The following is a 15,445-nucleotide window of genomic DNA, read 5'->3' on the forward strand; positions in this document are numbered from 1 at the left end:
AAGTCAGGAGAATACAGTACAAACATGATGCCATCAGCACAAGGCTTCTCCTTTATAATTTTCACATATGTGTGAGTCTAATCTCTTTGACAAACATGGTCTCATACTAACTAAAAACTTGGTTTCATCAGACTTTAACACCCGAGCAGTGTATTTGATCTAAAAGCTTTTTGTGAATAATGAGAGAAATCATCTCTCCAAATGAAATTAATTAGACAATTAAATGAAAATAACTATTAAAATATTCCTTGCTGTTATGATAGCAGGCATATTAGCAATGAATGATGGAGATCTTGGACACACAAATTATGAAACTATGGCATCACTCAAACAATGGCTTCATGGAGCTTTTCCATTTTTGTTGTCTGTTTCTGCTGTCCATCTGAGCAACATGTCCCAGAGTCTGTCAGTCTGTTTTGTCCTCTTTAAGAGAAGGCTTGGTGACTTGCAACCAAGTCAGTAGACACAATTATGCATATTACATTTTATCTCATAATTATCCTGATGAGAGATAGTTTTTTCTTTATTTTAAAAAAAGGAGAATATACTTCCTTTATGATAAAAGCATATTTGTGTTATCTAAGAACACACTTGCTTTCTCTGAAGTACTTCCATGTTTTGAGGATACTTCAATATACAATTATTCTAACTAAAACCTGGTAAAAGAATAAAATATCATACCATGAAATTAAAGGACTATCAGTTTAATCTTTACTTGTTGGGTTCCTAAACATTAGAATCAGATAAAAGGCAGCAGGTTCAGACTGTAGGTTATTTAAGGTATTAAGAGCTTAGGTTACTCGTGATTCTTTGGAAGCTTTTTGCTATTAAGAGTCAAATTATCTGTCATATTGATATGGATGTTCCTAAAAAGGGAAAGATTTTATTCTCCATCTTATGTTTTTCATTTGTGTTCTAAGCATTTGGAATGGTTTAAGAATCGTAATTCCATTTGTTGAGTACAAACAGCGCCTCTAGTGGTTCACTTTAATCAGACATGGTTTCATTTCACTCTTCAAGCTGATGCTTTGAGTTTGTATAAAGTTCACACAACACGGTCATATGTCCTCATCTCATCTGCACTGCTCTGGAGACAATAGCCTGGAGTAAAGAGACAAGCTCATGCAGGTTCAGTCGGCCCTCAGAGGTTTCCTCTACTCTGCCCACACTGATCTCTTGCCACTGATGCCCACATGTTTACTTTGTTCAGTTTCTGTGACATCAGCTCAGCCTCCCAGGTGCCATCAAATAACCTGGAGATTTTTCACTTGTGGAAGCCTGGCTAACTTACAAAACAATGTCCCTGCTTTAGGGGAATCCACAATTAGTTGTAACAGTAGATTTTATTTTTAAAATATTTATTTTAGATGTAAAAATAATACAGCAATAATACCATAGACTGTTTTTTTATATATATAAATTTTGATTAAATATTGTCACATGGACGTTGTCATGTTATTTACGCTGCAATGCATTCTTGTTAGTTGGGTATAGGCGCTTTGTGGACAAAAACTGTTGGCACATAATTTGGTTTTAGCTTGCTAAAGTAACGATCACCAGAGTCGTCATCAGTTTTGCTCCTACAAATGATTCAAAGTCTCCTGGAGAGAAATGTTAAGAGCACAAATGTAGGTCCTTCAGAAGTTGTGTTAAATAGGCTATTTCCCACTGTGCTCTTCTTTGTCTTGTGGGGAGATCTAAACAACCCTGGACACAGTCCAACATGATAATGGTTGCATCACAATGTGTAAATGTTTTCTTCAGCAGGGACAGAAAAGCTGGTCAGCATTAACTTGAACTAAATTAGGGCCATTCCTGAGAGTAAACATGTGCTTTTAAGCAGAACAATGACCCTACATATTCATTCAGACTTACTATATACCATTATGTCTCAATGATCCCCTTGAAAATGAGAGGCTGTATTCCAAGGTGTTATCCTCGAAACAAATAAATATCAAATAAATGAGATGAAAACTGATGAACACTAGCTTTTTACACTATCTGATGGAACTGAAGTTGTTGAGTTATTGAACAGAAGATCAGAGAAATGCTGGATGTAAATGGAATTTTTAGATTTTCATTGTGAAAAAAACATATTGAAAACCATGCATTGAGGTTAGATGTTGCAAGTGACAAAATGCAAAAAAGTGTAAAAGAAAAACTGATACTTTTACAAGGCACTGCAAAAAGAACATTTAAATAATCTTTGTTAGCTTTATGTTATATTGTAACAGTAAGAAACATTACACTTTTTATGTAAAATCAACAGTTTTATAACAATTCCTTGAAAGAAATCATGTGTTGTGTAATGTAACACAATGTAAAAAGAAATACATAAAAACTTTGACTTTTCCACTTCTTTAAGTTCTCTTTGGACAGACAAGAACGGTGGAATTTCAGTATTGATTGTTTGGACGCTCCAGCGCAGCACAGTCATAGATAGTAAACACCAGGTCCTGTTAAAACACATAAGAGGTATGACATATAAATATTAATTAATGGCAATTGTGGGGTCATAATAAGCTTTCAGTAGTGTATTTATATGTATTAAAACAATGATATTCAATATAATAATACATTGATATAAGGTTCTAGTCAACGTCCCTGGAGACACTTTGACTCTTACACTCCATTTACTGTATTTCTGTGATTTACCTCAATTACTGCAAACCCTTTTCCACACCATGGCCTAGTCTGCTCAGACTAGGACACCGTCTGCAGACCTAGATGTGTGTGACTCTCCTCATCACGTGAGTGGGATCAAACATCCCCACAGGACAGCACAGTTCTCATAATCTGCATCATAAATCGTGCCTAATCCGGTCAGAGCACTCACTGAGTGACCCACTAAACTGCAGGCTTTTTTTCCATTTTGTGTCAAGTCATGCTGCAGTGACTGGGATTGTTGGTAAACAGATATTCAAAAATATGCTGTTATTTTTGGCCAACAAAATGAACCAGAATGTCTTATTTTGGTTTGCACAGTTAGAGTAGTACCTTATTCCTGCTAATATTTTAGCCATCATTCCTGCAGGAATGCCCTGTAACTGTGTTTGGTGTTCATATTTGCCATTAGGCTGTCCTTCACATTTTACTCCAGTGTATTAAGCTGTAGCTTAGATTGATAAGGGTCATTTTTATTGGGTCTCATTTTACTTTGCAAAATTAAATAAGCAGTTCAGCTCCAATTTTATGCAGTTATATTACTTGTGGAGACAGACTCATTTCTCAGGTAGTTAAATGGCAATCATGCAAAAAATGGGGTGAGTTATGGCTTAGAATGATTAGAAGAGACTGAACTTTCAAAATAAAATAACAAGCTTCCTGACTACTTGGCTTTGAAGAAAACCTGATTGAAATACTACTTTAAGCCAGACTTTTCATTCAAGTCAGTCAAACACTTGTTATATATAGTTTATCACCTAAAAAACAATCATTCAGTTGGTTTTGATTTTATATTGTAAAACAAAATTTAATTCCAAAAACAAGGCTGTAGAGGCTCGTTTTTGGAATTAAAGGAATTAGGCATCTGACGCGTAATTAAATGTTATTTTATTATTCATTATTTAATGTCAATGACAATCCATCATCTATCATATTATATACATCCATCCATTTTCTAACACTCTTGTCCCTAGCGGGGTCGGGGAGGGATGCTGGTGCCTATCTCCAGCAAACGTTTTGGGCGAGAGGCGGGGTCACCCTGGACAGGATGCCAGTCTGTCACAGGGGATCTATCATAATGTAAACTTTAGTTAAATAAGATGCATCTGTGGACAGAATCAGTAATGTCTAAATTCAACATTATGGCTGTTACAATTTATGCCCACTAAAGGACTGTGGCCTTTCTTACCCCATGGCATTTCTCTCCCATGACGATGAAGAGCTGCCGCAGAGTGACTTCCAGCTTCCTCACTTCTCTGGTGTAACCACAGCGCCGCAGTCTCAGGTCTTCCACCAGGGAGATATAGTCCCTCATTTTGTACATCACACAGGCATTCTGTCATGAGTAACAATTAAGATTTCCCATATGTGATTTGAAGGACCTGAGGTTTGCAGTCAAAACACAACAGAAGTGTAGAAACAACCAGGGAACTTAGAATAAAGTTTGGGTGATAATCCCAAACTTTATTCTAAGTTTACAATAAACTTAGAATAAAGGTTCTAAAGACCTTGATTTTGGGTTTGAGCACATTTTGAAAATGTTGAATTTTAAATGACATTTTACAGAATTTGTAAATCATACTTACATGTATATCAAGGTAGAGTTCTGGCATATGCGCCATACAGTGACCCTGGTGGAAAATAACAAAAATCCAGTTATGAAGTTAAGAAATAAATTAACAAAAGAAAAATCTGCCTCTAGCGGATCAAAAATCAAAGACTGGTAAAAAATCCCAGCGTCTAACTTACCGTTTCATAGCCAATCCTCAAATCAGCTGCCATCTGGGTGAGCTCCCGTGCCATGTTGAGAGCCTTGGAGTAGCAGGTTGGTGGGAAGAAAGGGTAGCTCAGGGCCATCGGTACCACGGATAAAAGAAGCAACACCTTTTTCAAGATCGACATGATGCACAGAAACCTGCTGTGATGACTGAGTTCCTTTCTGATTGTCTGCATATATTTAGCCACGTATGCTGGCAGACACATTTTAACACGCCCTCTTTGTTTTCTCCAAAATATATTATGCAATAGTATATAGTATTTGAAGATCCTTTGTGGAAGATGAGAAAGCGCTTATTTTGGCTTGGAGAATCTCAGTGAGATATTTTTAAACCAGCTTTTTGGCAATGGAAGAGACTTTAACTATAGATAAACTGTAAACTGTAATTGTCACAATTAGGGGAAACCCACTTCAAAATGCTGCTACAGTCAAAACAAAGTAAGTATTCTTTTGTTAAAATTCTTCTCATCACAATTTGATATACTGTTTATACATTATTTTTCACATGATTTTTGTGAGCATTTTATAAAGGAAACTAGTATAAAAATAACTGATGCACACTGCTTTGCTTTTTGACATAACAGATAAAGTCATGAAAAGTCTTGTTGGTCCACTGCTGCTGGGGTTTGTTCTGCCTCCTCTCTTGTACTGCAGACGGTTCAGTCATACTGCGCCAGGTTTTGCAGCGGTTTAAGGAAGTGGTTCCTCCCCTGGATCACCACATGCTTGAGTCAACATCAAGTCAACAAGTTGATGCAGTCATACCATCTTAAGAGACTTTTACCAATAAGCATTATATAATGAACTTCATTTGATTGTACAATGTATTATAAATATGATTTTATTGTACTGGAATTCAAACAATTTAAGCTAAATTTGGACAGAGTCTTAGTTAGACAATAATTGGATCAGTCTTGTAAAATTACCTGTGGATTATCTGTTGTAATTTGGCACTAAAGTCAAACTGTTTTGTATCCGTTTTGTATCATGAATCATAATGTCTATTATATTTACATCATATGCGTCAGTGAAGAATGTTATCTTATGTCTCCAAACATAACACCAGCTAACATCAACAGTCTCAAGACCTAAGTGCAAAGTGGTATTAAGAAATGTGAATGATAGTTTTGAAAATATTTTACATTTGTTTATTGCAATATGCTACATGAATAAAACTCACTGAGCAGAGTTTAGAAAATTCATATCGTTATGCCTGTTGTGCTTTGGAGGTGAAGCTAAAAAGAATTTTAGAGGTACATTTTCCCATTGGCAAAATTTGGATTAATCTTTAGTAATAAAATCTCAAAATATTTTTTTCTCTAATTTATTTTAGAGCCATGCAAAACCCCAATTGCTTTCAATATACAGTACAGACCAAAGTTTGGACACACAGTTGTGTCCAAACTTTTGGTCTGTACTTCTGGTATAATTGTTAAAATATACTTTGTGTTTATCATGACTGCATTTGCATTATCTAAAATAAGAAAAAAATAACAACACCAGTCCTTTCTAACAATATAGGCTAATATTCTCAAGGCTCTATAAAGCCCAGACTGTACTACTGTTATCTTAGACACTTTGTTCTGACCTTCAACCACTAGGTGGGGCTGATTTTCAAGAAACTTTCCTGTACAGCTTCCTTTTGTAGTTAAAAGTTGTTGCCCAAAATAAAACAACTAAATCTGATAAACCAATAGTTCACTTTGCAGGTCAAAATAATTTCATGTACTTACTAAACAGGACAGCAGTGGGACAGGCTGAGGCCTCCTGCATGGTAAGTATCTGTCTTTTCTCTGTGTGCAGGTGTAACATGACACAGTCATCACTCATCCCATCCAAAAGACCAGCACACCTACTGATGCTGCCAAATCCCAATAAGGGATTGGCATGGTTTTGACTGATGCTTGTCACTTTTCATAGCATGCTGAGATGTTCATTGTATGAAGATGGATGATACACACTCTCATGCGCATACACACACAGTGTGCTTTGGCTTGACTGAACAGCAAGAAGGGGAGAAAAATGAGCAGTGTGCACCGTCAGCATAATTCATCCCCCAGTCCCACCACTCAGCCATTCTCCTTCTGACCTTGGCCCACAGAATTAACAGGGGACCGAGGTGAGTGCGCAGTCCTTTCAATGGATGGATGTGTTTTACAGTTTGTAGTTAATGACAGCACAAGTTAATGGATGATGGTGGGCTAAACAACTGGCCCAAAACCTGGCAAATTATGATGCGGCAAAGAAAAGTTCTTGCTTCAAAGGTATACAGTAGAAGCATGGCAATGCAAAAATATTCATGTCGTTTGATATTTCAAACATTATGTCAAAACCACAAACTTGCATTTCATTGGGATACTACAGTATATTACTGATGCAGCAGAAGATCAGATGAGACTAAAACTGAACCTATTTCACTCATGTGCAAAACTTTATGTGCAACAAAACTAAAGCTACTTTCAAACATCTTTCCACGGATGCTTGTCTATAATAATTTAATGAAAAATGAGGATTTTCAAGTTTTCTCTTCTGTCAGGACGAGACATTTTACTTTTGCTGAGATGCTTCTGTCCTGTTTTATTTTATTTTTTCACAAATATGGATCAACAGACCATTTAGCAATGATATTTCCATGCTCTATGACCACCTTCTTAGTGGTATGATAATTATTAATCAAAGTGATGAAAAGATTTGTCATGGTACCAATTTTATTTTCAAATTCAAGCATCCAGAATGATGAAGTGACAGGAACATCTGCAATGTTTTGAGATTAAATTATTTTATTTCTGCATTATTTTTTGCAGTCCTTGTAGACGTGTGGTGTGCATGTAAAAGCTAAGAGATTCATGCAGGATTCCCATATGTATCAAACATCAGTGACAACCTTGCACAAGTTGTAATCAGATTGTATGTTCTTGTGCTGCAAACAGTGGTGGATGATCCTGGAAAGAATTTGCTTCCCTACACCACAGAAATGAAAGGCAAATATGGAACAGAACAATGAGTCTAAACCTAATGAGCTACAGAGAAAGGGTTCATCGACACATATCCATCTGTTACATCAGACAAGTCAAAGTCCAGATGTAAATCTTCAGCTTGCGTTATAGAAGGTGAATGGAGAAAGAGACATACCCCAAAATACTTAAAGCTGCTCCAAAAGATGGTTCCACAAAGTATTGACTCAGGGATCTGACTTCACAGTTCAATCAAAAAAAAATAACCTGTCTTTATTTTGGAATAAAGAAAAAATAGAAATATCCTTTATTGTCCCACAAAGGGGATATTCAGCTGAAACAACAGCATCAGATGTAGGTTCACACAATAAAAACTCTAGATTCTATATTACTGTATATATGGAAAATGATTTTGAAACATAGAATAACTGTATAGAGTTGCATTGGATTGTTGTTTTTCCTGCATAAATAGTTTTACTGCCGAGTTTAAATTTATGGGATTTTACAATAGCAAGATTTTTCATCACATTACAAAAAATTGGACTTTCAGCAGAGTACATGTGCGAGGTGGCAACCCGGTATTTGCTGTAGGGGGCGCTGTTCTAAAGGGATCATCAACATGCGTTGCTCCACATAAACTGGAACAATGTTTTGCTTTTAGGGTTCCTGTCTTTATAAACAATATAAAATAGTGATTTACATTCTTAAAACCAGATCTAAATACAACCCAGAACTTATTTATTGATGTAAACAATTTCTCATAAGGTCATGTCACATTTATTTTAGGTGATGAATTGTGGCATTTTCAGAATGACATGTTACATCATCACTAGGTGAAATTTACATAACATTTGTGAAGAAGCACATTGGGGGTTCCTGTCATGTTGATGTGTTTGGAGCCCCCACGGGGGAACCTCAGCCCCGTGGCCACAGCGGGATCCAGCGGGGAGCCTAATGAAACGTGCCTCCCTGTGGACGCACGGCTGTGGTGGTGGCCAACCTATTCACTCAGGCTGCGATGTGGAGGTCAGTCGCGCATCAGAGCAACGAGCGGCGCACTCCTCCTACCGAAAAATCCCAGTTTTTGCAGCCTTTGTCCTTCAGAGACGCTGGACGGGATTTAGCATTGCACTCCAGCGCCGCATCCCGAGAGTCACGTCCCGCTGCGCGGACCCATTTTTCGGGTGACAGGTGTCCGGGTGCAGCAACGTCCGGAATACAACTACTGCTTTCAGCTGGACTGTTGCTTTACGGTTTCTCTGCAGCAAGCTCGGCTGGGAGCAGTGTCATGCTCAACTAACTGTCAGTATTGAGGAGGTAGGTGCTCCCCACTGCTGCCACGGGGTACTTTCTATTCAGCGCATGTTCTCAGATCAGATAAGGGGCTCCGAGCACAGTGTCCTCTGCAGGGATCTCAGCACTGCGGCGCCCCGCACTAGTTTTTGAATATTTCATTTAACTCAGAGAGGATGCGGTGGTGACGCATTCTGGATGTGTCAGCTAATAAAGGGTGAATATAAACAGGCTACATTATTATAAACTCATTCCATTTAATCCAGTTTTCTTTATTCAACTTTGTCCCATTGAGATCCCATATCGTGTTTGCAAGACAGACCCGACCAGGCAGCTGCAGCACAGGTCTAATCATCAGAAATCACACAGAAGTGAATTATAACAATATGCAACCTGTTCGATATGTCAGTTACTGAGAACCGAAGTTAAAACCTTCATTTTTAAACATTAACATTACCATTAAAAAAATGTATGATTGTTTTTCTTGACTTACCAGTCTAATTTAGTGAACAATAGAAAATGATGAGTGTTGATAACAATTGTGGTGGTTATAACTAATCTGAGTAAGTAATCCACCTCGGTGCCCCATCGTACAGGCTACAATATCCAACCTGGAAAAGCTGTAAGCCTTTTCATTCAACGTTTATCTCGGAAAACAACAAGGGAAGGTTTGATATTTCCAATTTACATTAAATAAAAGCCAGATCTATTTCTGTCATAAAATCTAAAGAACTTAATATTTGCTCAAGATAGATAAAAATGCTAATGTTACATGGCAAGTTATAACTTGGCTAAATATCAGATATTTAAAAGTAAACATTAATTCTCTTGACCATACAATTATAAAACCTGTAAAATAAAATCAAATTTTAAATTCTCAATCCTTAGCTGTTTTTGTACAAATAAAATGATATTGGACCAAGATCTGAACCTTGTGGAACCCCTGATGAACTTTCAATAAGTCTTCATCAAAACTACTTACCATGTAATGTCAATGTTCATTCACTCTTTTTTGTGATAATGTTACTAAATAGGCTGTTACTTATCTTAAAGTGAAGCAACAGAAAACTTTTTCAGGGAAAATGTCCAAAAGAGTTTATGGATATAAGATGCTCAATTATCTAAGCTGAAGCATTAAAAGATCTACACTAGGTGCCAGTGGTCTGTCTGGCCAGGAAGCCAAAATCTCATCATAACTCCTACAGTTTTGTGAGGGCAGCCTGAATTATTTCCATTCACTGTGCACTAAGTTGTAAATCAAAAGCCTCCAATTGTATGCTGTTAATGGGAAAGCTGGTTCTGCCATTATTCACACATGCTCTGCAGACAGTGCTCCTATGGGATGGGCTTTTGATTAAAATATGGAAGTTAAATAATTGATAGATGGCAGACAAAGGAAAGATGAAGAGTAAAGAGAGCAAAACAGAAAGCCCTGTTTCCTGTATAAGTCTGAGCTTGTTTAAAACATTGATGTCTTAGTGTCTATAGAAAATCAGTATTGTACCATTTCCTTATTGTTCCTTCTTTGTGTCCCACCTCCCTCCAATCAGCTGTTGGTTTCATGTTTTCCCTGTATCCTCTCACAGGTTAGACTCTCAGTCGAAGGAGGTTCATAGCCACAGTCATATCACCCACCCTCCTCCCCTCTGCTGGAAAGAGTTGTCCGTCTGCACCATTGAAGACAGACAGCAAACGTAGGGGGTTCTCCCTGTGTGTGTGTGTGTTGGTGGCTGTGCGGTGATGTGTGGCCTAAGAGAAGCACTTTAAGTCAGCAAAACGGGATCCAGCCCATGAGTCTCTCAGAGCGCTGAGCCGTTGACCAGGCTATGAAGGAGAGCTGCTCCAAACTAGGCTGAGTTGAACAAAAGCAGGACGATCTGTGCGAGGAGCAGTCAGCCATGGGACTCGGACAGTCCAGCAAGACCCCGGTCACTGACGACACGGATGAGGGTGAGTGTAAAAATCCAGATGGTCCTTTTCAGTGTATTTTTCTTTCTGTTTACTGCCCACAAATGAACTGACACAAGTTGCGCATGCAGCATTCAGCATCTTTTCTGCTGCCTCATCAAAGTGTTACTGCTACCTGACAAAATTAAGAACACTTAACAGTCAACGGCTGTTTAGCTCAAAGAACAGCATATTGGTACTAGTGCCTTTCGTGCAATTGCATTATTTGATAAGTTTGTAAAAAATACTATTTTAATTTAGCACAGTTTAATTGCTTTTATTTTCAACAGAAATGAAACAATTATTTCTATCACAAAAAATGTTACATTTCAAATAGTAAAGTTGTAATATGGTTATCTATACCATATATCCAAAAAAATAAAAATATAGAATTAACACCTGCTGTTATTTGTAGATTTAAATAAAGTGTTGTTTTTTTTCCATTATTTAATCTCTTTGGTCAGTCTGCTTAGAGTACCACTAAGTACAGTTGAGGAGAGGTTTGTGATTGGGTACAGACTGTAGTCGGCTATTTAACAGATTTATTGCTTTATTTCAACAACTTTATTTTAATGCAATTCAATGCAGAAAATGTATATTAATACATTTTTAGTATTTATTGATTGATGATATGGATTGATTTAAAGTCACTTGCACATGACTTTAAATCAAATTGAATCCCAGTCACCCCAGTCACATTTGACCTACCATTCAAAATCCAGTTTATTTCTACTGTTAGAAGGTTTTCTATCTAAGAAAACCCAGCAAATTATGTAGATTCAGAATACTTATATACATCAATCAATCCATCAATCATCAATAATCAATCAATCATCTGTGACTTATCTAGGATTGGGTCACTGGGACTAAGCAGAGTGACCTAGACTTTCCTTTCTGAAGCCACTCAGGCCGGCTGCTCTGGGGGAATCCCAAGGTGTTTTTATAGCACCAGTTTAAAATCCCTTTAAACTGGAATAAAGGGAAAGAATCTCACGTTTTTGTGGTATAGTTTTTAAAATCTTGGAATAGCTACCTGTGTGCATACAGACTTGCTCTTCTTCATAGTTTCTGTTATTTACTAGCTGAATCTTTCCACGTTTCTGCGTTTTTCTAGACTGCTGGCAGCCTAGTATCAAAAGGACTTTTCAGCGGCAGAGCTGCTGGTTTGAAGACATTTTTCTATTGTGTGTCTGGCGTAGATAATACATAGAGATTTTATTGATCTAAATCAAAGTCTGCAACCCCAGTAATTCAAACTAGTCTGTTACATTTTTAGTGGATTGGTCAATGACTTTGAGTTTCACAGTTTTGGTATTTTGATGTGAAAAGCAACAGTCAGTTTATTTGTTTATTGATATCAAGTTGCAATTAACTGCACTGTCTAGGTAGATATTTATTGGGAAATAAATGGGAAAAGGAAACTTATCAGAGAAGAAGTCGTTATTTGTGGCTAACCTGAAATTTTGGAAATGTCACATTTCCAAAATTTCCAAAAGGCAAAAGAACTTGCCTTTACTTTTTTAAACTTTGGATTGATGCAGCAGTTAATTTAAACATACAAAAGTTATTTTCTTTACTGAAGGCAGCGGAGTGACAACCCCAAAAACACAACCTTTGAATAATAATGAAAAATATCCACGAATAACAAAGTAATTTCCTTGGCGATGAAAGCTGCATCAGAGACAGGAGAGGGCTTTCCTTTTGAAGTCATGGAAACCTAATGGTTATACTCTACTTTGCTGTTTTTGCTCAACATTGATGTGTGTATTTCCTCTTTGCTTTACAGCTTATGACTCAGTGGAATTGATATGTAGTAGGAATGGAGTATCATTCTTACAGTATCATACTTTTCACTGCATGATCTGATTAAAGCTATTCAAAATATTTCCTTATTTAAGCTATGATAACACTATTTTTAATGTTCGATAGCATTTTCTAAATGAATTTTATCACACCAGACCTGTTTTATTTATCTTACTTGTTTTATACTGTGTGCTGCTTTTTAATGGGTTTAATAATAATCATCACACCAGGGATCAGGATCTTATTAGGTTTATTTCTACAACATGGCAGCACGGGGCACACTTTATTAGCAGGCAGTGACAGAGGCTCTCTCACATTTCCCAGCACAGTGGTCAGGCAGCTTACAATAAATGACAATGAAGGTAAAACTAAAATTGTGCACAAATTAACACTATTAAAATAGATTCATAATTATTACAAAAACAGTATCAAATAATGCGCTGCACTATTCTACACTACATTAAACTGGAGAAAATGTCTGGTCAATCCAGCATAATTTGTAGAATCTCATTAAAAAGAGATTCCAAAAAAAATAAAATACATGATGCAAACTTTTAGTAGTTTTGAAACTATAACTTTAATAAAGTGAAATACCCCAGTTCTTGTAGCCGCCTGGTTTAGTTGTGGAACAAACTAGCTAAACTGGGATACTTTTACAGACATAATATTTATTGCTTGTTCCATAATCGATTGATAATTGTTTGATGTAAAGCAGTTTGAACTGTCTTTTTGGTCAAATGTGCTACACAAATGAACTTGACTTGATTTAACTAATTTTCAGAAATGCCTGGAAGCCTTGAGTCCTCAGCAAAATCATAGCTAACGCTTGAGTCAAGTATCCACTTTTATAGTCGTTTTTTTAAAATTGACTGAGAACAAACTTCCTTTCATCTCTTGATGTGTCAATTTCCAATTCTAATATTTTGATAAGTGTCAGTACTCTGCATGTTAAGTATACATATTAACACCCATCATGCAATCACTGCTTTGAGTAGCAATAAAAATGCAAATCGGCTTTTCACTGTCACTCCAAGGTGATTTAGGTAACAGTTTCTTGTTGGTTGTTCTGTGAAGCTGTGAATCCATTTGCTGTGGCAAAATGTACATAGTACAAACACACAGCACAGAAATGCATAAAGCATTTTAATAAAGTCAACAAAGAAAAAATGACTAGCAATAAATTTTACTCTGTTTTAGTTATGGATACTCATGACACTTTTTTTTATTAACAAAGCAGTTCATTTCTAAAAGAAACATCAGGATTTTTGTGTCTGAGACACAATACAGCTGGGACAAATTGTATATCAATCACATCAACAGGATAAAAATGTGAATTAAATGACTTTTCAGAGGTGTTTGTATGAAGGTAGACTCTGTCAAGGCTTGTTTATCTCCCCAGAGTTTGATGTTTCCACATCATACGTCACCAGATGTGTGTGTTTCCTTCCTCCCCCACTGTGCAGCCATGTGAGGTCTTACTGAATTGATTAGCCACATTTAGTCCACCAGAATTTATTCACGGCTGGACACAGACCTTATATTTCAGTTACCAAAGACAACCGATGTTCTGACACAAAGGTGGACACTCAGATAATTTTCTGAAGTAATAAGACAAAGATTGAGAGACAGACATAAAATGACTTTTACTCCACAATTTAAGACATTGTTTAGATTTGCCTAACTAAATAAAAAATAACATTTAAGCCAAAACCTGTGAAAGGGCCTATCCATAGATTTGAATAGTTCTGTTGCAGCTCCGATTTAAAGATTTCTATTGATGTTGTGAGCTAAACCAAAATATAATCATGACCGGATTTGGACTATGACTTTCAGCTAATCAATAGATGAGATTTTAGGTATGAAGCTATAACGTATTTAGCCATGACTCAATACTAAGTTTATTCTTAGCTAACAATAGATTGTTTTAGAACAATCTATGCTGTCTTAAAATTTAATGTTCATAAGGTATATCAGGTATGGTCAATCAGGTCACAGTTGATGGGCAGATGGATGGAGAGCAGCAATCCTGGAAGGAAATTTGTTCCAACATTGAACATTTCTGTTCAGAGATGCTTCCTCTAAGACTTTGTGGTTTTATTGTGACTAAATGTGAAAGAGTAGGAAGAGATATGATGTGTTTTAAGGTATTGGATGTGCTGATTAAACCACCGCTAGACTCCTGCTCAATCTGTTCGATCACATTAGAAAACCTCTGTCATATCAGATCAGGTTATTCAAGTGAGTGAGAAAGAAGAAAACTGACATTAATGTTTACCTGGAGGCCAAATCCAATATTTCCACAGTTAATGTGTTCTTCAAGAGGATTCAGAGAGGATTTCATTTCGTTCAGACTTGGGCCACCACTGAAATAGAAGGCACATGTTATGGTGGTGCATATAAAGCATAAAGGTGGAAGTGGCATGATTTGGGGGTGCTTTACTGCTGAAGGACCTGGTCAGCTCATCATCATATGAACTCTATCAAAAGGTGTTTATAAAAATGTAAGACCATTTGTAAAAAAAAAAAAAATAAACCTAAAGCAAAACTGGAGTCTTGGATATAAAAATATTCAACAGGAACTGGTTGAGGATTAGGAAATGCTAATTTTTGTAAATTAAGTGCAAGCAAATCATCTTTTTCTAGTTATGAGAAAAAAGATTACAGATTGATATGAGAATGATTCCTGATAAAGATTCAATATTTAATGAATATCCTAAATTCTACATAATTGTAGTTAACAAAATTTATCTCTGAAATTATGCTGTGTAACAAACAAAACAAACTTATAAAAAAATAATTAAAAAGGAGATAAATTCTGATTGTTCTGAGAATTTCAATCTTCTTTTATCCCATGTATTGAGTTGAAGGAGCCAAAGATCTCCAGATTAGTCAGAGACCTCTGATATTCTGGCATGAACCGAAATAATCTTCAGCACAAACGATGTCCACTAAGACTGCTGCATGGTTTCCCTTAAGAGCCATTTCAAAGATTTGAGGGGACATTTCC

At 36.6% G+C, this 15,445-nt stretch overlaps 2 protein-coding genes across 2 annotated transcripts in view; one reads left to right on the forward strand and one right to left on the reverse strand.

The window, feature by feature from the left end:
• Window positions 1-2,200: 2,200 nt before the first annotated feature.
• Window positions 2,201-4,619, reverse strand: cytl1 (cytokine like 1). Its single transcript, XM_028030414.1, has 4 exons — window positions 4,414-4,619; window positions 4,251-4,295; window positions 3,854-4,000; window positions 2,201-2,456 (listed from the first exon to the last, which is right to left on the reverse strand). The coding sequence occupies exons 1-4, from the start codon at window positions 4,615-4,617 to the stop codon at window positions 2,397-2,399; spliced, it is 456 nt and encodes a 151-aa protein (XP_027886215.1). The 5' UTR covers window positions 4,618-4,619; the 3' UTR covers window positions 2,201-2,396.
• Window positions 4,620-8,244: 3,625 nt separating this feature from the next.
• Window positions 8,245-15,445, forward strand: part of stk32a (serine/threonine kinase 32A) — a 53,153-nt gene continuing 45,952 nt past the window's right edge. Inside the window, exons 1-2 of the mRNA XM_028032272.1 lie at window positions 8,245-8,712; window positions 10,275-10,638. Coding sequence (XP_027888073.1) covers window positions 10,587-10,638 — 52 coding nt within the window. The 5' untranslated portion in view covers window positions 8,245-8,712; window positions 10,275-10,586. The remainder of the gene's footprint in view (window positions 8,713-10,274; window positions 10,639-15,445) is intronic.

The sequence above is a fragment of the Xiphophorus couchianus genome, chromosome 11 (genome assembly GCF_001444195.1).
Source record: "Xiphophorus couchianus chromosome 11, X_couchianus-1.0, whole genome shotgun sequence".
Classification (NCBI taxonomy): domain Eukaryota; kingdom Metazoa; phylum Chordata; class Actinopteri; order Cyprinodontiformes; family Poeciliidae; genus Xiphophorus; species Xiphophorus couchianus.